The following is a 21,265-nucleotide window of genomic DNA, read 5'->3' as shown; positions in this document are numbered from 1 at the left end:
GCACACATGCAAGAAAAAAATCTGAATTGTATAATGTGTCAACAGCAAAGAGCTTGTTTACATTTAAGATGAGTCATAGACTGCATGTATCTACTACAGAACACAGATCCATTCAGAATAACTAAACACAGCAACATACACATGACAAATCAAAACATTATGCATACGCGCGTGCGCGCGTGTGAGAGAGAGAGAGAGCGCGAGAGAGAGAAAGAAAGAGAGAGAGAGAGAGAGAGAGAGAGGGGCGGGGGGGGCACATCCCAGGGGAGTCAGCTGTCTTAACCGTGGCTTGTGGACTGCAAACAAACACCACCTCCATCACTGGGGCTCTCTTTAAAATGATCTGATCAGAGAAGCAAATTTGGTTTAAAGGGTTAGAATAGAAATTGTGCTTCAGTAATTTTGCATTAAACTATTTCAAGATATTAAGGATTGTAAAATTAATTGCACGAGTTACTACATTAACGTTGACAGCCCTAATTTCACTCCAAAATTAAGATTTTATTTTTACATTACATTAATTACAATTAAGCAAAAAAAATAAAAATAAAAATGTATATATATATATATATATATATATATATATATATATATATATATATATATATATACACACACAAAATCTGCACGTATATTATCGTCAGTACAAAAAAAAAATCTAATATTATTTAAAATTGTAAACCATTTATACATTATTGTAGTATATGATGTACTGCCTTTAATCTATACTGATTTAAACAGAATTATTGTATTTTTCAACTATGAAACATCACTGTATAAGTGGAAATCTAACGAGAATCTACTATACTACTGTACTATTTGAGGGGAAAACATGGAACATCATAAAAATAAATATATATTTTATCTTTTTAAAATGGTATCAGGCTTTTTTTATTTATTCATTTTATTTATTGTTTGCACAATTATATGTGACTTTTCATTCATCTATTCAAGATAAAAATAGACTAAAAGCAGAAGCAAAGCTAATTTATATTCCTAATATAGCTCCACATATCTCATTTTAACAACCTATATACTGACGTAATCTCTCATGAGTAGTGTTATCACTGTGTTTTCACTGTGTGCTGTCAGACATCCAGCCCAAGGTAAATTACAGCTGTCATATGTCCATCAGGGGAGTTTATCTGTGATGTTTAGACTAAACTGAACCGCTCAGGGCTGTTATATCACACTCCACACTTCACAGACGACCACACGCTCTATGACGTCACAACCAAACCAAACTCTGCAGACTCCACATCTAAGAGATCAACAACAGAAACTTTCTATATTTTCCTGGGATTGAATTTCAGCACAGTTAAAATAGGACAGTGCAGACCTCAATTGCGTCTTTCAGGGAGCCAGCGAGCAGGAAAAATGCAGCTGACTGCTCAAAGCGCTGTTTGCCCAGGAGAGAGAAGGCGTTCTTTAAAGCTGCCTTCCTCCAGCGGTCCTCACTGAAGTTATGGCTGAAAAACTGGGTCATCTTCTCATCATGTTGAGACCTACACAGAAATCAATACATTAATAAACAGGCAGAAAGCCCACAGCAACACAGCATCAAGAGAATAGCACACTGCATATGAGATGCAGCTTTATGAAGGTAACACTATGAATAAGTCAGTGAGTTTTGAAGTACCTAAAGAGACCCCAGAGAACAGCCTTCTTCTTCATGGCCAGATAGAAGAGAGCTGCATCCAGCGGATCATTATGCCTCTGAAATGCTGCTTTGGCTACCTAATGCAGAGGCAGAGATGTAGTTTTTATTTATGAACTGTAATTATCACCATTGCCATACAGTATGTACTCAAAAGACCTGTTTACACCAAGAAAGATAACTATAAAGATAACTATAATTATAATTATATTAGCATCTACACCAATGCAAGACAAGTTTTGGTTTATTCTAAATGCCACTTTTAATGCTCAAGCTCTTTAATGCAGGATGGACTCTGATTGGCTGTCATTCTTTTTATCATTTATCAGCTGGATAAAATCGTTCTGACAGTGATTCCAACAATCATTCTGGGCCGTTATTGTTATAGTTCAGGTGCAATTCTTTTAAACTTAGAATGATTTTTAAAACGTTGTTACCGTCCTTGGTGTGAATGGGTCTAATATTAACTGAATTAAAAATAAATAAATAAATAAAATTAGATTACATTTCAACTGAAGTGAAACTGTATAGAAATGCAATGAACAAAACTGAACTGAATTAAAGTGAACTGAAACTGAACTTGAAATGGAGCAGACACTGAACTGATTAGAAATGTAATGAAATTTAAACTAAACTTAACTGAAACTAACTGAACTGCACATAACTAAAATTGTAATGAATTAGAAATGAACAAAAGAGTGAAAGTGAAAGAGAAAATGAGGTCAGGAATCAAAATAATTAAACAGTGGTTAATGAAATTCTCCTTCGGGAAACTTTCTTGAAACTTCCTTTGTTGTTTCTAATCCTATAAGCCAATAATAGTCCTTTGACTATTATTGACTTTATGATCACTATTGGTTAATACCAGTGGTTCCTAACCATTTTCCTTTCATAAAAAGATGGCTGTCCCATTAAAAAAAAGAAAAAAGAAAAAATTTAAATGAGAGTGAGAATCAGATGTGCTTGATTTGAGAGATATCCAAAATGTGTATGTTTGGGGCACCTTCAAGAACAGGATTGGAAAATACTGGTTTCTTATTTGTAAATAACGCTATGTGTGAGCAAGAATGCTTTAGTAGTCTCACCTTCTCCACCATCCGCCTCAGTGTGTTAATGTTTCTGACCCACCAACCGGCGCCCACCGCCCTGAGCTCAGACCACTGCGGATCTCCTCTTTGCATGGCAGGAATCATGTTCAGCATCTCCTCCTCAGCCTCTGAGTGGAACGCCCACGCAAAGTGACATGTGGACACACCTGGACACACAAACACAGTATAAAGGCAGATTCACACCAAGACCAGAGATATACATGAGGCTTTCAATCCTTAATAACAAGTGAATGCAGCACTTTGGACAAGCAAGCAAAAAAATTAAAAAATCTAGATGTCAACATTAAACACACACACACATTTCTTAGACTCAAAATTCAGAATTTGAAACCCCAATTTGTGCTTTTAGGGCTGTCAATATAAATGCTTTAAAGTGTGATTAATTAAATATTTAACATATTAGATAATCTTACACTGTTTTCAACCATTTCATTCTTCATAGAGTGATTTCTAAATATCCTATAATCCTACTACAGTTTTTAGTGTAACAGAGATATTTAGACATAGCATGTGCACATATACACACACACACACACACACACACACACACATATATACATATATATATACATATACATATACACACACAAAAAATATACATATTATATATACATACATACAGGGGCGCATATGGGCCCAGGAAGCAGGGGGGACCCAAATCACGACCTTGTTTTTTTATTTTTTTTTGTCTTTCACTTTAACGGACAAATACACCTTGCCAATTTGAATATTTCGCGAGTAACAACTCGATTCAGTGTGTTGTTACTCAGACATTTGGAGCCCTGCATTTCAGCCCGAGCCCGACGAACCCGACTTACACCCCTAGGGCCGTGCTTTTTAAAAAAAAAATTCAGACGCGGGCGGGCATTAGGCCTGTTTTAGGCTTCTCCTTATTTTTTATTTTATAATTTTATATTTTAGACATCTATCAATTATGGTGATGAAAAAGATTTGCCACACTGGTGGAAACGACACGAGACCATGATACTGCGACTGTCAAGACTGGCTCGGACGGTGTTTAGCGACCCCACCAGTAGCAGCGAGCATGCCTTCAGCACAACTGGAATATAAGACGACCCTGATTATAAGACGACCCCCCTTTTTCCATATGTACCTTTTGGAAAAAGGCTTTTTAAAAACCAAATCTTTTTTTTTCTCAGTAAAACACGTTGTCTTCAATTATTTTCATATTGCATATTTTTCCTATTTTAATTTTTGTTTTGAAAGTATGGTAAAAACTGGTCAAATGTACCAACAATCACATTTTAAAAATATACACTTTTTGAAATACCATAAAAAAAACAAAACAGGTAGCCCATTTGAATTAGGACATTTAGGCTATCCATCTAATAGTAGCCTACCAAAATCTTATTAACAGTAGAAGTTCAATCTTACTGTAGTCTTCAAATCTGGGCAGTGTCTTGTGTTTTAAAATCACAAAGGGAGTTTAGTCCCATCAGGCTAACGTGACAGTCACGACTCATGCAGATGCAAGGTTTTCTTTTGTTTTTACTCGCGATTACATTACGTATTTCATGGCACACTCGTTATATGCGTATTTGGCGCCACCTATTGTTGTGGGTGTATTATTGACATGTCAAAGTCTAGACCCTGAATATAAGATGACCGCATTTTTTCAGTTGTACTTCCAAGAAAAAAACATCGTCTTATATTCGGGTCAATACGGTACTTAAATTCTAAACCCTAATGAACCTTTAATATTTAGGCTAGCCTATTCCGCGTTCAAGTGCACGCAATAGGCTAAAGCTTGCCGCAAAGCCTCGGCAAAATTACCCTGAACGTGTCAGGGGGAAATGGTAAGGAGATATTGTAATTATTTATTAATAAACTAGTGTTTTCTGAGTCAGTGTCACAAAGATGAAGTTGACGATTCTGACTCGCCATCTCCTCACTGGACGCGCCTTCAGAGAGAATTGCATCTTTACGGATTACATAATGAAAGAGTTTTTGTTTTTGTTTTCGATTTGAATTTGAATTATTTAGTTTTAAAGTAGTAATTTAAAGCTTTCTATAGATATATTTATCATGTCTGTGAGGCAAGTATTCGCTGAGTTTCTGCTCATTTTTGTCAAGCGCTCCTGCTCCTGTTCGAGATGGCAGAAAAGCGCATCCTGTTTGTTTTCTTTATTTAAAAAAAAAGCACGATGTTTTATATATATCATGAGTGCACACAAATAAAAGTAGACTCTTTACAGTTTGAAATGATGTATTGCTCTTATCTTTATGAGCAAAAATTACGGCGTTAAGTAGTGCTGGGCGGTATGATAAAAAAATATATATCACGGTTCAAAATTATACCAACACTTTTTCACACCACTGTGTGTATATAATATAATACAGGTGCAACAATATAATATTCAAAATATCAGCACCTTACAAAAATAATTTAATAAGAAAGAATTGTATGGTTAAGTCCAAAAACGAGCACTGTTGCAACAATACACCAGTCTAATGTCTTTATATTCATATGTTCATAAATTATTAACGGTTTTTTAAAAGTGTTTTAATTTTTTTCCTCCACATTCATTTTCAATGCTGGGCCCTTTACTGGTGTTGGAAAAGCTTTAGCATCATCTTACATGAGGGAAACCATATACCACATTGTGTGCAGATGGGAGTGTGACGTGTGTATATGTGTATGTAAGTGAGTGTGTGTTACCCTGATGCAGTAGCTGCATCCTGTAGAGTGGGGGCAGGGATGTCAGCAGACAGGTATGTAACCTCATGGCCAGCAGGTAACGTAGACCACACTCATCTAGAGCCTCTCCACCTGCAGAAACACACATTTACTACAACATAACCCTTAGAAACTGTGTTGCATTTTTAACTTCTGATTTTTTTTCAACACAGCAATTCCACTGCATCAGTTTCGAAAAGCATGATATGAGATCGTCACTCTCAGACATATGGCTCTGTCATCAAAGAGTGTTAATGCTCAGAGCACACACAATCCTGAACATATTCCAGACCACAATCTGCATCACCACCTAGTGACTCTGATCACACCTGATCCAATAAAACATTTTAACAGTACCAAAAAATCCAACACATCAAAACTCAGAGACTAATTAAAAACTTCCTCTACAGGGAAATTGAGGATTGAACTTTGAAGTTCATCAGCAATCTAATGTTAGGTGAATTAGAACTACAATATAAACACTTGCATGCCGTATGATTTATCCTAATGTCCCTGAACCTTTCTCCTTGCATCTTGGCTCTAGCAAGCACTGGGACACTGTGTTTTGGTTTAGTACTAAAAAGTCTAAATAAAAAAGATCTGAGCTATAGGTAACATGGATAAAGCCTGATATGTTTAATGTTGACAATAAATAATTTTTTTTCAGTTTAACGTGTTAAAAATATTTAACACAATTAACTCAGGGGCAGAGATAGGTTGGCCATACCACTCACAACTGCTGCTTCTGTCTCTTTTTTCTTGAAAATAATTGCGTTTATTTAGACGCAGAAAGTCTTTGTGACCATAATTTTCAGAACAGTATTTTCACTGTAGGGGTGTGCAAATCTGGCCCTCAAAAGTCCATTGTCCGGCAGAGTTTTGCACCAACCTTAAACAAACTTGAAAATGCTAACCAAAATCTTCAATACTTGAAAATTACAGGCACCAATGTTTGATTGAGAGCCAGAGATTCCCAGCCCTAGTAGTGAAGCTTGTAATTCTTAAATTTGCAGAGACAAATATAAGAAACTCAATCGTATGTTGTTTTCCTTGAAAAGTGTAAAGACTATGGTTCTGTAGAACCAAAAAAGCAATGCTTTGTTTGAGCATCCAGATAAGCCCAATACAGCAAAATTGGCTCAACCAATGACTTTGATCTGTTTGTTTGACCAATGAAAAATAGGTAGACTGTTTGAAAAACCTGTAAAACATTCATTGTTTTTGCAATTCCATTTGGCAACACTAGTGGTGCAAAATTACATCAGTTTTAAAAACTCAATCGTATGTTGTTTTCCTTGAAAAGTGTAAAGACTATGGTTCTGTAGAACCAAAAAAGCAATGCTTTGTTTGAGCATCCAGATAAGCCCAATACAGCAAAATTGGCTCAACCAATGACTTTGATCTGTTTGTTTGACCAATGAAAAATAGGTGGACTGTTTGAAAAACCTGTAAAACATTCATTGTTTTTGCAATTCCATTTGGCAACACTAGTGGTGCAAAATTACATCAGTTTTAAAGATGTTACGAGAAGTAAACTCACCAGCGTACTGTTTATCTGTGGGTCCTGCTACTTCTGCACTAGTGGTCGCCACAGTATCGGCAAGAGCCACAAGGAACATCTGCTCGAGGCGTGTGAGTCCTGGCAGGCTGGAGTGCATTAGATGGGAAGACAGCACTTGTGCATGTTCAGGGCCAAAGTATGTGGGGCCGTATTGTGATAGGTTAATCACACGAGACTTCTTCTCTGGTTTCTCTGCAGCAAAGCTCACAAAATCGTCAGTGGTGACAGTCTGCACCTGAAACAGATCAGAGTATTGATCTTCTGGTTGTTTCTGTGTATCACGATCTGCCCCTTTTCCCGCTTCCTCTCCCATCTTGTAAGAGGTGTCCTGGTCTGCAGACAGCAGGGCGTATAGTGGAAGTGGGGGAATAGAGTTGATTTCAGTGTAATCTCGCCCAACATCTCGGCCAGCAACGATAATGTCTTTTGCTGTGCTTCCCGTCACGCTGATGGTTCGGGATAGATGCCTCCTGGCACCACCCTCACCTGCTTCCACATCCCTCACCACTGCAACTTCTCCAGCAATGCACTTGACCAGGTGTGCCAAAATGGCCTTAGCACGACGTACCCTTCCGAGGTCCATAAGCTCTAGCAACTGGGTTGGATGGTATTGCGGAAGAGTGGGTGACAATGAATGGGCAGCCTCAAACAAGCCACCATCTTGAATCACTGCAGGGGGGCGGAAAACATCATCAATTCCTGCACTACCCTCGAAGACACTCTTAGATCGCGCTCTGCCCTCATTTGAAACAGACACAGTGCGACCTCCAACGCCCTCTGGGGATGAGATGCTGTTGTTGTCTGAGTCGCCTGGTTTTTCGTCCTGCCTCCACTGCGCATAAACCTGCATCTCACAATCCATGCCCACCACCAGGATGCCATCACGCACCCAGGATAGGGACACCGGCAGGGATGGGGTACCATCCACAGAAGAGACGAGGTTTACAGACCTCAGAAGCACCCAACGAGAGCGAATTCCCTGCTTTATACTGCCTCCTAAAGGTAGGGTGACTGCCATGCCATCCTTCACTCCTGTCTGCTCTGTGACAACCCCTGAGATGCGTCCATACATAAGGATGTTGGATCCAACCCCGACCGTCAGGATGTGCGACCCATCTTCTTTTGACAGCCAGTCCAGGTGCACAAAGTGTTTGATATTAGGGCTGTCTTTGGTTACAAACAGATCTGACTTGCTATAGACAACCAAATTGCTATCAACACTAACACGTGGATCTAGGGTTTTCCCAGGTTTGCTAAAATCATCAAGGTGAATCGTCTGTTCCAGGACCCACTCCGAGCCACCCGTCGACTCACACTCGTAGATTGATACAAGCATGGAGAAGTCCTGAGGCGTGCCACCCTCGTTCTCAAGCGACATCTGTTTGAACGACACAGCAAGTCTTCCCGTGTAGGAGCAGCTGACCGCAACGGGTCGGCCCGCAACACACACAGAGCTGTCGATGTCATCTTCTTCTTTCAAGAGGCTCCATTGCTCCCACCGATATGAACGTGTCTCTTTGGGGTGTGGCGCTGATAATTCCATGTCCACCCTACAGTGCCAGAACCTGACACGTCCATCAGAACAGGTGGTCACAATCAGGTATGGAGCCAAACACACAGGGTAGATAGATGAGGAGCTCAAGTGACCTTTGGAAAGAACACCCAATATTTTTATCACCCACATGATGCTTTAACAGCAGAACACAATTGACAAACACAAACCATCCACATACACACCCACAAATGGCTTATTATGAAATACAATTACATTTCACCTACTATATGAGAAATTATATTTTGTTTTCAATATAAAATTATCCAATATTATAAATACTTCAATGTTTAGCAGACATTTTTATTTGACCATTAATTCAGAGACCATGACTAGTCTGCTAATCCAGTTACAAACAGATTATTAGGGTCCATGTGAATGCAGCTATAGTGACAAATGCTTTCATTCTAGATAAGGGAACTTTTTAGTAGGGATGTAACGATTCACCGTGAGCCAGTTGAACATCGATACAAATGTGTGACGATTCAAATCGGGTTGAGATGTTAAACGAATCGCGATAAATTTGGGGGTGGGAGTTTATATGAATGTATCTCTGAGGGGAACAAACTGTCTTTAGAAAAGTTTAGATGGTATTTTCTTTTCATCTCGACTCTGTATAATGCATATTAAGGCCCCGATCAGACAGAACCTGAAAAACGCGAGACGCACCGCACTGCCTTTTTTTGGTTGATTATAGATAAAAGAGCAGTGCACTGCGTTTTTATGTTGCTAGGCAACCACTGAATCAGCTGTCCTGTCAGTGTAGCGTGAGCACTCTTTGGTTTGCTGTTAAACTGTCATATTAGCAAAAACTTCAAAAAATTTACAGCTCCGGGTAACCCGCGACAGCCACAACAAGCAACTGTAAACTTTCGTCAACACAACAGAAGGCCCGCCTCTCCATTCATTCGATTGGGCAATGGGAAAAAAATGCGAATGACGTCGGGCGCTTTTCTGCTCAGAGTTGCTTTTTTTCCCCCAACTACAGGTGCTTAGAGCGCTCCTGCAAAAACGCGAGGTGCAGCAGGCGGCTAAAACGCAAGGCGCCCAGGGTGCATAAACAGCACGCAAAACGCTCACTGCCAATAGAAAACAATTTAAAAAAAGGCGCCTCTCACTGCAAAAAAACGTGTTCTGGCCTAAAGCAGCGTTCATAAGCGCTGCACTGCTTTGTTTACATCGGTAACAAACGCTGTATCACTGCTGTTCCATGAGCGCCACCTGCTGTCAGAGAGTGAATCTGCATCTCATTCAGAGCTTTTGCTGTCTTTGTTTCGCGCAGATACTTTATGTAGTATAGTTTCACAAAACTAAAGTCAGAGCATTCTGTGTTTGTTGTAAAATTTCAAATTATATAATCTAATTTAGATTTTAAAAAGCTGCTCATGCTGCATGTATTCAGCATCTTTGTTTGGATTGTGATTCAAATGCAGTGGTTGCCTCTAATTTTCAATGGAAAGAGCACAGGCAAAGCCTTTGTTTATATGAAGAGGGTTTTTTTGTCTTATTTATTTGATTAGATTTTGGGTTTGTTTTTAAATTTCAAGTTTTTTTTTTTTATTTTACATATTTCCGTTTCACAAAGAAATGTGCAGTATTTTGTCCAAGCAATAATAAAAGGACACCTTTTCCTTAATTATTAGTCTTAAATCTAATTTTTAAAAAAAAAAACGTAAGAAAATCGAATCGTTACATCGCTACTTTTTAGTGTTGGACGATATAGTCCATAGTCATATCGTCCTATCGTCAGCCTGTGAGATTGTCAATACATGACATTATCATGATAATTGATTTCATTATTTACTTAGTTTCATAGCCGGAGTGTGAACCAACTCCAGCGTATGACTAAAAGCAGCCTAATGTTACTGTAATCTATTAACTAAACATAATATATTTTAGTCAAGCAGCATATGGATGTCATGTCATAAAACATTTAATATGACTGAATTTGTATTTAACATAATTTAATAAAAACATTGAAAGTTACTAAATAAAATGCTTACATTTCCTCAGCTACAGCAAACGATCAAAGAACATCATCACTGACTTCAGTCTTGTGCGATTTTATGCACAATAAACACTCCCGTTATAATCAGTGAAGCTGTTTGCTCTGTATTATGAATAAATCCCTATTGGTCATACATCTGCATTTTGTTGTTTATGAGAGAATTTTGCGAGAGCAGAAATCAGTCAGCGAGAACGTACACACTAATTAACAAAACTCCGGTGTTTATTTGTTTGTGATGACTCGTCTGAATGCCTCTGATTGGTCATTGCATTCATAAACTCAACAGAATCGTGTGTGATTGGTTATAACTATCAACACTGTAAAAATCTGTAAAAAGAAATATGATGGAACAAATAAGCCCTAATATTAATTAGATAATAATACTAGCCTGATAATAATAATAATAATAATAATAATAATAATAATAATAATAATCGTCTTGATATCATCAAAGGCATCAGCCATAGGTATAGTCTATCGGCACAACCCTAGCACTTTTCAATTCATTTTGTATAACCCTCATATTATCATACACTTGTGAGAGGGTATTTCTATAATGGCATCAATAAACTGAAATCTTGGTGCATAATAATGTTCAGTAGTACATCTTGAATATCAAGACAATTATATTTTATTAACAGCCCAATGGCCAGAGTAAGTATAACCACACAGAACTGACCTGCTGTGATTTATCTTAAGATTAAAAGCTAGCACGTATAGCTCATATAACTGTTATGAGGCAATTAATAGGGCTATTCTAGTCTGTAAAAATGCATGTATATACACACACACACACACACACACACACACATATACAGTGGGGCAAAAAAGTATTTAGTCAGCCACCAATTGTGCAAGTTCTCCCACTTAAAAAGATGAGAGAGGCCTGTAATTTTCATCATAGGTATACCTCAACTATGAGAGACAAAATGAGAAAAAAAATCCAGAAAATCACATTGTAGGATTTTTTAAGAATTAATTGGTAAATTCCTCGATAAAATAAGTATTTGGTCACCTACAAACAAGCAAGATTTCTGGCTCTCACAGACCTGTAACTTCTTCTTTAAGAGGCTCCTCTGTCCTCCACTGGTTACCTGTATTAATGGCATCTGTTTGAACTCGTTATCAGTATAAAAGACACCTGTCCACAACCTCAAACAGTCACACTCCAAACTCCACCATGGCCAAGACCAAAGAGCTGTCAAAGGACACCAGAAACAAAATTGCAGACCTGCACCAGGCTGGGAAGACTAAATCTGCAATAGGTAAGCAGCTTGGTGTGAAAAAATCAACTATGGGAGCAATTATTAGAAAATGGAAGACATACAAGACCACTGATAATCTCCCTCGATCTGGGGCTCCACGCCAGGTATGAACTCATCCAGGTACTTGACATGCCAGACAAGGAAAGATCCATCGTGTGGGTGAATAGTGAAAAGCATGTCTGGACTCTTGTTCCACTCCAGGATGAGAGCATCCAGCTTCCGATCCAGCAAAACAGAGGGCAGAGGAAGACTGCTGCTCGAACCTGGAGAAGAGGCCTTGGTGCTGCCCTCCTGATCTCCCTCCTCATGCTCTGAAGAGCCCTTATCAGACAACTCATCCAAAGGCTGGTAGGGACTACAGCGAGCTTCTTCCCGGGTTTGTGACATCTCTAAGCTTTATGTTTACATAAACCCTGCCCCCGGGAACATGCAACTACCTGTAATGGTAAGGGGGTGTGATGTTTCCTAGGGAATTAGCGAATCACAACACACTGGGCCAGCTAACCAATTTGAGCCCGACTGCATATTTCTGAGGGAGGGGCTTCATAGAACTAGGAACTCAACAGACCGTTTTGATGAGAACGGAAACAGCGGTGTAGAATAAACGTAAATTATGTGAAAATAATGTGTATTTTTTTAAAAAACAAAGCATGAACACATGTTACACTGCACCCCATAAACACAATCAAGCCTTCGAAAAAAGCTGATCAACCCCCCCTTTAAGTAACTTTTATTTGTGCATCTCTCAGTCATCACTGTATTGAATTGCATTATATGTCTGGTCCCCCACAATAAAAAGTGCAGAGCTTTGATTAAAAAAAGCATTTAAATGTCATGGCAAGATATATTATTGGGAACAACTGATATTTAAAATAATTTTATGTACTGTAAGTAGTCTGCTATACTGTTATAAACACCTCATTGATTCACATTAAAAGCAGTCAGATTTTTATCTTTTTAGACAAAAAAACATCAGCAACTGCATCAAAATTGCATATTTTTGGTCAGTTTGGGCCTCTAAATAAAGCTGACGTATTTTTTTCCTCCTCGAGTATGAGCTTCCCATTGTCCTATATCATATTAGTTTAAGAGTTTACTATATTATACTATATAGTTTACTAGAGCCATAAAAGCCTTATGCATCAAATATGATACAAAAAAAAAACATTTATGAGGACGAAGGTAGCATCCTCATAAACCATGCTCACGCTGTAATCTCTATGTCAGCAGTGGCGAACTCCAGTCCTGAAGAGCCGCAGCCCTGCAGAGTACAGCTCCAACCCTAATTAAAACTCACCTGCCTGTAGCTTTCTAGTAACCCTTCAGACCTTGATTAGCTTGTTCAGGTGTGTTTGATTAGGGTTGAAGCAAAACTCTGCAGGGCTGCGGCTCTCCAGGACCGACGTTCGCCACCCCTGCTCTATGTAATTATATAAGATTGTGTTCTCGTATACCATGTTTACAATCACAAGTAAGTGTGTCTGTGTGTGTGTGTGTGTGCACCTGTGTTGGGATTGATGCTGGCAGAGATGTGGAAATGGCAGAGGGCGTTGGCGTGGTGTGAAATGTGGCGGTGAGTTTCGTGGGACCCCAGCTGGCTGGGCAGCAGCTCGGTGTGGGCTACCAGGGCAGATGATCTTCTGCGGCCCCTGCGCAGGTGCTTGAGGTGGTGGATAGACTGAATGGAGACAGACAATTTTTACCATCGCAAATGCAATTCATGTACAGCAGGCCACCATGAAATGGAGAGAAGTACTCTCAGCTCCAAAAACACTCTTTGTCATGTGTCATTAAAGTTTCTCCCCTAAAATCAGTGCAGAAAATGCAGATTCCATATGGGTCTACAGATGGCACATGGAGACAGGTGAGTCTGTGTGTGTTCAAGATGCAATATTAATAAAAATACACTTAAGGTGTGATACACCCATGCATGATTGCTAAACTAAAAAACCAAAAGTCTGTGATTTTATTAAACACAAATATATGTCTGTGCATTGTGCAATACAAACTTACCAAAATTCTGTCTAAAATCGATTTAAGAATAGTCTAACAGCTAACATTAAAGAAATACACCTAAAAATGAAAATGTTATCATCATTATCATCAAAATGTTTCTTCCGGTGGGTGCCCACCCTCCACATCCATTAAATACTGACGTTAACACAGGAAAAATGTGTAACAGGCGCCTTGAAGATGCAAACGGGGCAAATAATATGGTTTTTGTTTTCTTATAATAAAGTTAACTGCATATCATGTTATTTATTACTTATCAGAGTCGTTCAAACCGGAGATTCACATCGGAATCCATTCAGCATGCTTCTGTTTTTCAAATAAACCCAAATAATCCACACAAAAATGAAATCAACAGATGCACAATTATATTAAATGAAGCCCATGCACATATATATATATATATATATATACACATATACATACATACATACATATATATACAGGGATTGAAATTAACTTTTTCACTCACCAGCCAATTTGGCTACTACATTTTTAGTTACCAGCCATTCATAAGGTCTACTAGGCAAAAAACCCCAAAAAAACCAAGACAGAAATAAAACAACAGCTTGAGGCTGTCTAAACTGAACATGACAAAGTGACCGTTGCAAATCATTTTGTGTCAGTACTAGGGGTATGCGATATTGACAAAAAATAATATTTCAATATTTTCTGGGATTTTATCGATAAAAATAATTTGACGATATTTTGCTGAGTGTGTTATTGTGCTGATATCTTAAGGACTACCGTGGACAGCTGACTCCTAAAGTTTTTGATACATTTCATATTCTGTGTGGGCAGTTCACAGCAGTGATAGAAATTAATGTTTTTCAATAAGTTTTAATTGATTTTCACCTTTTATGGGCATTTTTACCTTTATAAAGCCATTTTTTTCAATCATCTTTTAAGTCAAATTCTTACATTTAATCAGTCAATAATAATAATAATAATAATACATTCAGGCTGTTAGTAAAATGAAATCAGTATCAATAAAATTCATCTTTGCAGAAGTTGCATATGAAGTGACATTTAGATGCGTTTACACATGTTAATGCAGCTTAGAGGGACATGGAATGCTTTAGCCTGCAGTCACAAATGCATAAATAATGTTTTGATATTTTAAACATGAAATGTTGAATACTGATATTTGAAATTATTTACAAAATGAAAATATACTTTAAATGTGAAATTAAAACTGCCAGTAGGTGGCAGCAAGTCACTGTTAAGTGAGTCATTGCAATTGAACTGAATCATTTAAACGGTTTATTCATTCAGGAACAAAACACGGTCATGTTGCTCAGAGAATCAAAACAGTGCTGTGGCTGTGTTTGAAATGTTTTTTGTTGGCGAAATAGCGCAGAATAGCACAAAAACAGCCAATATGGTGTGAAAACGTAAGTCTCTTATTGAACTGCTGTATAAAATCAATATCACATTTGTAACCAAGCTGATTTTTTTAAGACAAAATGGCACTCTTCCTGTGACATTGATTAACTATATGAATTGATATAAATATATACATTTTCTGCCCCCTTATCTTGAATTATGCGATCATTCTTAATGCATATTAATAGACTGAGTCATGCAGTGAAAGAACGCACTTTAAATGCGCACGCGCACTAAAGCCTGTGATGGTCTAACCCATAGGTCTAACCAGACTTCATCACGTCGCGTATGTGTGCCTCTGTAGATGTGTTTTGTTTGGTTTTTGCATTTTTGATAATGCCATGTCTCACGAGTTCAGTATTTGCGCTAAACCTGCGCAGATTTGGCTTGCATTAACTTCCCCAGGAAATTAATGAGTGAACATAACTTACAAAAAGTAACCCGCCAAATTGGCTAGTGATATGACAGCGTTACCCGCCACAGCTGATTTTTACCCGCATTTGGCGGGTGTTAATTTCAAACCCTGTATATATATATATATACATACATATATACTCTAAATGTAGACTAGAGTACACATACTGAGATTTACTAAGGAAAAGTGCAAAGGAAAAGGAAGTTTTTCTTCCTGATTTTAAAGCACACTGCCATGTAAAACTCCATATGATTGCATTAATTGAGGTACTGATAATGAAAACTGCCGGAACACATACGTTTTATTCATCTTTTTTTCTTTTTCAGTGAAAACATCACTGAATCACTAAGCTCCATTAACTATCCACTCTAATAAGGCATCTTGTGTTTTTCATCAAGTTTCCCAATCAAGATAAGGTTCTGCAATCTGTCTAGATTTTTGTCAGAACAAACTGAAAATAAGGATGATATTCACAAACATTTTTCTATATATTTTAGTGGTCGACCGATAAGGGTTTTTTGACAGCCGATGCCGATATCTTGGAAAGCAGGGTGGCCGATGGCCGATATAATTTTATTTATATTTAAGAAATTTGAAATCATTTGAAAATGGATTAAACATAATTGTGTAAAATAAACATACTTATACTTTAGAAGCCAAAGCATTTTCACAAATAAATAAATATTTAATAAAAATATAATTAAAAAGGAGGTAAACACTGTAACCAACAGGGCACTCAGTATTCTGGGACGTCTGTGTGCATTGGGAATCTTTTTTTTTTCTTTCAAATAAAGCCAAGGTAACACTCATTGTACATACAGCAGGCAATGAAAATAACATGAATATGACAGTGGACAAATGCATAAAGCGCAGCATAATTTGAAATCACTAGTTTAAAGTCGATCGCGCATCTCCAGTCAAGCAGAACTCTCCTCCTGTCAGCATTCAATTTGCACGGACCGACCGTCATGCAGAGAACATGCGATCATGCAGGATACAAGAAATCACTAGTTTAAAGTCGATCGCGCATCTCCAGTCAAGCAGAACTCTCCTCCTGTCAGCATTCAATTTGCACGGACCGACCGTCATGCAGAGAACATGCGATCATGCAGGATACAAATACACACTTCACAAGATCTGAACTAGATTCGACTAAGTCTGCAAGGTTTGTGAAATTAAATGTTCATTAGTCATTCAAAGATTTGTTTAAATGATATAAATGCGTATTTGCTGAATGCTGACGGCAAACGAGAAAGTATTATAAAGTTTGCCTTTCTATTACTAATAATATTAAAGCAATCATTATAATACTTTTTTGTATACATTTCAATTATTTTGTTTAACAGTTCTATCTGATTATTAGATAGACTTCTATCCATATTAGACAGAACTGAACGACGACAGCGAACAAGAGGGAGAATGTGAGCTGTGTGCACTCATGTGCTACCGTTCTCAGCGCCTCGAACACATCGGCCAAAAAGAAAAACTTATCGGCCGATGCCGATATTTGAAAAATGCCAAATATCCGCCGATATATCGGCCTTGGCGATATATCGGTCGACCACTAATATATTTCTTGTGTAGTACATTTGTGGTGCTTCTATTAAAAATTTTTTTGCCCTGTTTGAAGCTTGATGGTTTTAAATTGCTATCCATTTTGTCTATTTTCAACAAAATATGATTTAGTTAGGAGACAAAATGTATTGCTTGCTAGTTTTTGGTTTACATAGAGACAAAAGGTAGGCTACTGCTTGCTAATATGCAGTTTTCACACATCCTACTGAAGATGACAACTGCTGAGGAGGAAAAAATCTGGTGCAAAAATCATTCAATACTTTGCCATTTGACAACAATTTAAATATGATTTAATAGCACAGACATTTATTTGCATTTAAGTGTGATTTTAGCCTTGATATCTAAGTAAATATGATTTGATACGTAAGGAAGACACAGATAACAATGTGATTATTTGATCAAATTGCTGCCATAGTGTGTAGATTTACGCCAGAGACTACATTTGCAGGGAGTAGATCATTTTAAAAAGTAACCCAGCTAACACACATAGCAAATAATTCTTCATTATGCCTTGATGCCAATAATTTCGGGCTACATAATTCTATTGCGCTGGTATGATTTCAAACTGGTGTTTCTGAGCATGTGTGTTTCTGCATGCTGACCTCCAGAGCGTGCTGTATCTTGTCTTTCTGAGCGATGTTTGGCAGAGAGGAGCTGAAGCTGGTGCTGTTCTCTGAGATCTGCCCCCCCAACAGACTGTCCTCAGGCAAGAGGGTCTCACTCCATAGACGACAGATGCCATCCGCGCAGGACGTCAGCAACACGTTACACACAGAGCCCCTACGACATACACACACACAATGAGAAATACACACAAACATGGGTGGAATTCACAGTGCGAGTTAAGGGTGGGCGGTAAGACTAAAATCTCTGCAGTGTTTCCTGCACTGTTAAATCTACAGTGCCTCAGCAAAAGAAATAGTAGTTGAGAGGCTGGAGTCCAAACTGAATGGAATGAGATGAAGATATACATTTACCTAATATCTTACTCACTGAAGTCTCAACTCAAATCTTTTGAAATTAAGCAAGAACATTCAATTGTAATTGAAAGATGGCGCCGACGCTGATGGCTGCCTCCGTGGCGTGCTCCGCAGTTGTTTTTATGTTTTTGTTAGTTTGTTCCGTCTTTAGTTATATCCCTGCAATCAGGTTCACCAGAGACGAATTGCTGGACATTAGGAAGTACACACCACCCGATATTTCACCGGTTTTTGATTATTCTGATGTTCTGCTGGACATTGTTGTCGGGGGAGCTGCGGTGCTGATCACTCGCTTCAGGACGCGCAGACGGGGGAAGCGAGCCGGCGCGCTCGTGAAGCTCAGACAGCGCGGATTCAGAACGCCGTTGCCAAGCATCCACCTGGCAAATCTCTGCACAGCACTGTGACTGCAGTGGAGTCATTCGGATTCCTGGGCACCACAATCTCTTAGGTCCTGAAGTGGGACACTCACATTGACTCAGGCCCAGCAGAGGTTGTATTTCCTTCGCCAGCTGAGGAAGTTCAACCTGCCACAGGAGCTGCTGGAACAGTTCTACTCTGCTATCATTGAATCCATCCTCTGCACTTCAATAACTGTCTGGTTCAGCTCAGCTACCGAATCTGACCTCAGAAGACTTCAGAGGGTAGTCCGGACTGCTGAGTGAATCATTGGTACAAACCTCCCTTCTCTCCCAGAACTGTACTTATCCAGAGTGAGCAACAGGGCTGGCAAAATCACTCTGGACCCCTCACATCCAGCACACTCCCTCTTTGAACTGTTGCCATCTGGTCGACCCTACAGAGCACTGAGCACCAGAACGACCAGACACAGGAACAGTTTCTTCCCTCAGGCAATCCATCTCATGAACACTTAACAATAACTGTGGAACACACACTATTTATTCACTCATACACTTATTTATCTAACACACATACTCAGTCTACACCTCAAATTTGCACATAATATACAGTACCTGTACATACAAAAACTGTCTATTGTAATATACCTGCACATACAACTGTCAATTTATATATTTTTATTCCTTACTTACTTGTTCTATTTTTTATTATCTGTGTTTTTTGTTCTGTCACTGTCATTCTGTTACACTGTGGAAGCTTCTGTCACGAAAACAAATTCCTCGTATGTGTAAACATACCTGGCAATAAAGCTCATTCTGATTCTGATTCTGAAACTACCATTCAAAAGTTTGGGATCAGTAAGATTTGTATTACTTTTTAAAGAAGTCTCTTATGCTCATCAAGGCTGCATTTATTTGATCAAAAATACAGAAAAAACAGTAATATTGTGAAATATTATTACAATTTAAAATAACAGTGTTATATTTTAATATACTTTTAAATATAATTTATTGCTGAATGAAGCTGCATTTTCAGAATCATTACTCCAGTCTGCAGTGTCACATGATCCTTCAGAAATCATTCTAATATGCTGATTTAGGCCCAATCCCAATTCAATTTTATACCCCTTCCCCTTGTCCCTTGAAACAGAGTGCCAAGGGGTAGGGGTGAAAATATTCCCCTAAGAATTGGGACACCACTACTATACGTCACACGCCATCATACGTCGTCTAGCTCCTACAATACACACACCTATACTGGTGTGCTGGTGTGTGCATTAGAGCCTTTAATTACCATTCTATATTAACGCGCTGCTTACTGACACACAAACACACACATTAGATATCACGCAGCTCACACATCCAGGAGCAAAGAAACTTGTCAACGCTGCCCCACGACTTTTATTAATAACAGTTTAAATACTGAATCGTTACATTATATTTTCCAGCAATGAGAGGATAAAATCGCTGTTTTTGAAGTAAACTCTAAAAAAACAAACGCACAGATGAGTAGAGACCTGCACGATCGCGGGACACAACACAGCAGAGTGTGGCGCGGGACAACACTTGATGGGCGAGTGTGGGCGGGTAGGGACTCGTGTGTGCGGGATGCGGTAGAATTGTATCACACTAGGCAATATCAACCGTGCCCGAGCGCGTCTGAACTCCAAAGCCCGGTTCGTTTGACTAGTGTGATCGCTCTATGCCACGATTCGTTTAGCCGGCCCTGGCTCGCTTGGAAGAGGTTGGCCACAACGTGGTTCAGTTGGGCTCGGGCGCGGTACGCATGTACTGCAGAGCGTGGAATTTCTGATACGTGCAGCATGATTGCGTGAACATTTCTGAGTGGCAAAAGTGATAGATCTGTAAAGCAATATATTGTGAGAGGACCGTGTGTGTTACCGCGTCCCAAACGACTCAAAATAATAAACCACAAAGTTAACAAAACGATGCACTCCACTGTGATGAGCGAGAGCACTTCTCTGCTTTCTTCACGTGCTATCGGAAACGTCCTATTTCCCACTTATGAAGTCATGAGCGCTTCATGTGAGCGCTGCTGCAGACTTAGACCCACCCCAAATGCTCTCATTGGTTGAGACGCGTGATGAGACCCATCCCAAGCCAATACTGATCAACATCCCACCCCCTCCTGTGACCCATGGTTTGTCTGTATTTGTATTCAGACCCAGTGAGCAACGGACTTTTATAATAATAAAAAACTGTGTTAACGCGCAATAAAATAATTAAAATAATTAATGCGATAATAACGTGTTAACTTGCCCAGCCCTAATATATACACAATGATTTTAGCAAATGGCTGCAATATAACAAAGAGTGAAATTTAAGGGGGTCTGAATACTTTCTGTACCCACTGTATATATTAGGGGTGTAACCGTTATGACGGTTCGGTACGTACATCGGTTTTAACGTCACGGTTTGGTATGATTTCGGTACAGCAGGGGGAAAAACTTTTTTTTTTAAATGGTTTACTGAACAAGTTGCTCTTTCTTTAAATACATTCAGTTATAGTTTAAATGTTCTTAGTGATAAAAATCTACCTCAGCTTATGCTTAAAACTATAGGGATTCCTTTTACATTATAAGGTTACAATTAGGCCTAACAACTTAACCCAAACTTAAATTTAATTGCTATTTATTTTTAAATAGATGATCAACACTCAACTTAAAAAA

General features: G+C 38.6%; 1 protein-coding gene across 1 annotated transcript in view; it reads right to left on the bottom strand.

Moving 5' to 3' along the window:
* LOC107550623 (dmX-like protein 2) overlaps positions 1–21,265 on the bottom strand; it is a 78,680-nt gene that overhangs the window by 26,637 nt on the left and 30,778 nt on the right. The window contains exons 8-15 of the mRNA XM_016231950.1: positions 17,839–18,016; positions 13,354–13,528; positions 12,036–12,218; positions 7,005–8,672; positions 5,447–5,557; positions 2,743–2,912; positions 1,640–1,737; positions 1,340–1,505 (exon numbers count right to left, since the gene is read on the bottom strand). Coding sequence (XP_016087436.1) covers positions 1,340–1,505; positions 1,640–1,737; positions 2,743–2,912; positions 5,447–5,557; positions 7,005–8,672; positions 12,036–12,218; positions 13,354–13,528; positions 17,839–18,016 — 2,749 coding nt within the window. The remainder of the gene's footprint in view (positions 1–1,339; positions 1,506–1,639; positions 1,738–2,742; positions 2,913–5,446; positions 5,558–7,004; positions 8,673–12,035; positions 12,219–13,353; positions 13,529–17,838; positions 18,017–21,265) is intronic.

Source organism: Sinocyclocheilus grahami, unplaced genomic scaffold (assembly GCF_001515645.1).
Source record: "Sinocyclocheilus grahami isolate Dianchi unplaced genomic scaffold, SAMN03320097.WGS_v1.1 scaffold403.1, whole genome shotgun sequence".
NCBI classification, from domain to species: Eukaryota; Metazoa; Chordata; class Actinopteri; order Cypriniformes; family Cyprinidae; genus Sinocyclocheilus; species Sinocyclocheilus grahami.
Note: the sequence above shows the minus strand (reverse complement) of the source record. Positions and strands in the feature narration are given on the sequence as shown.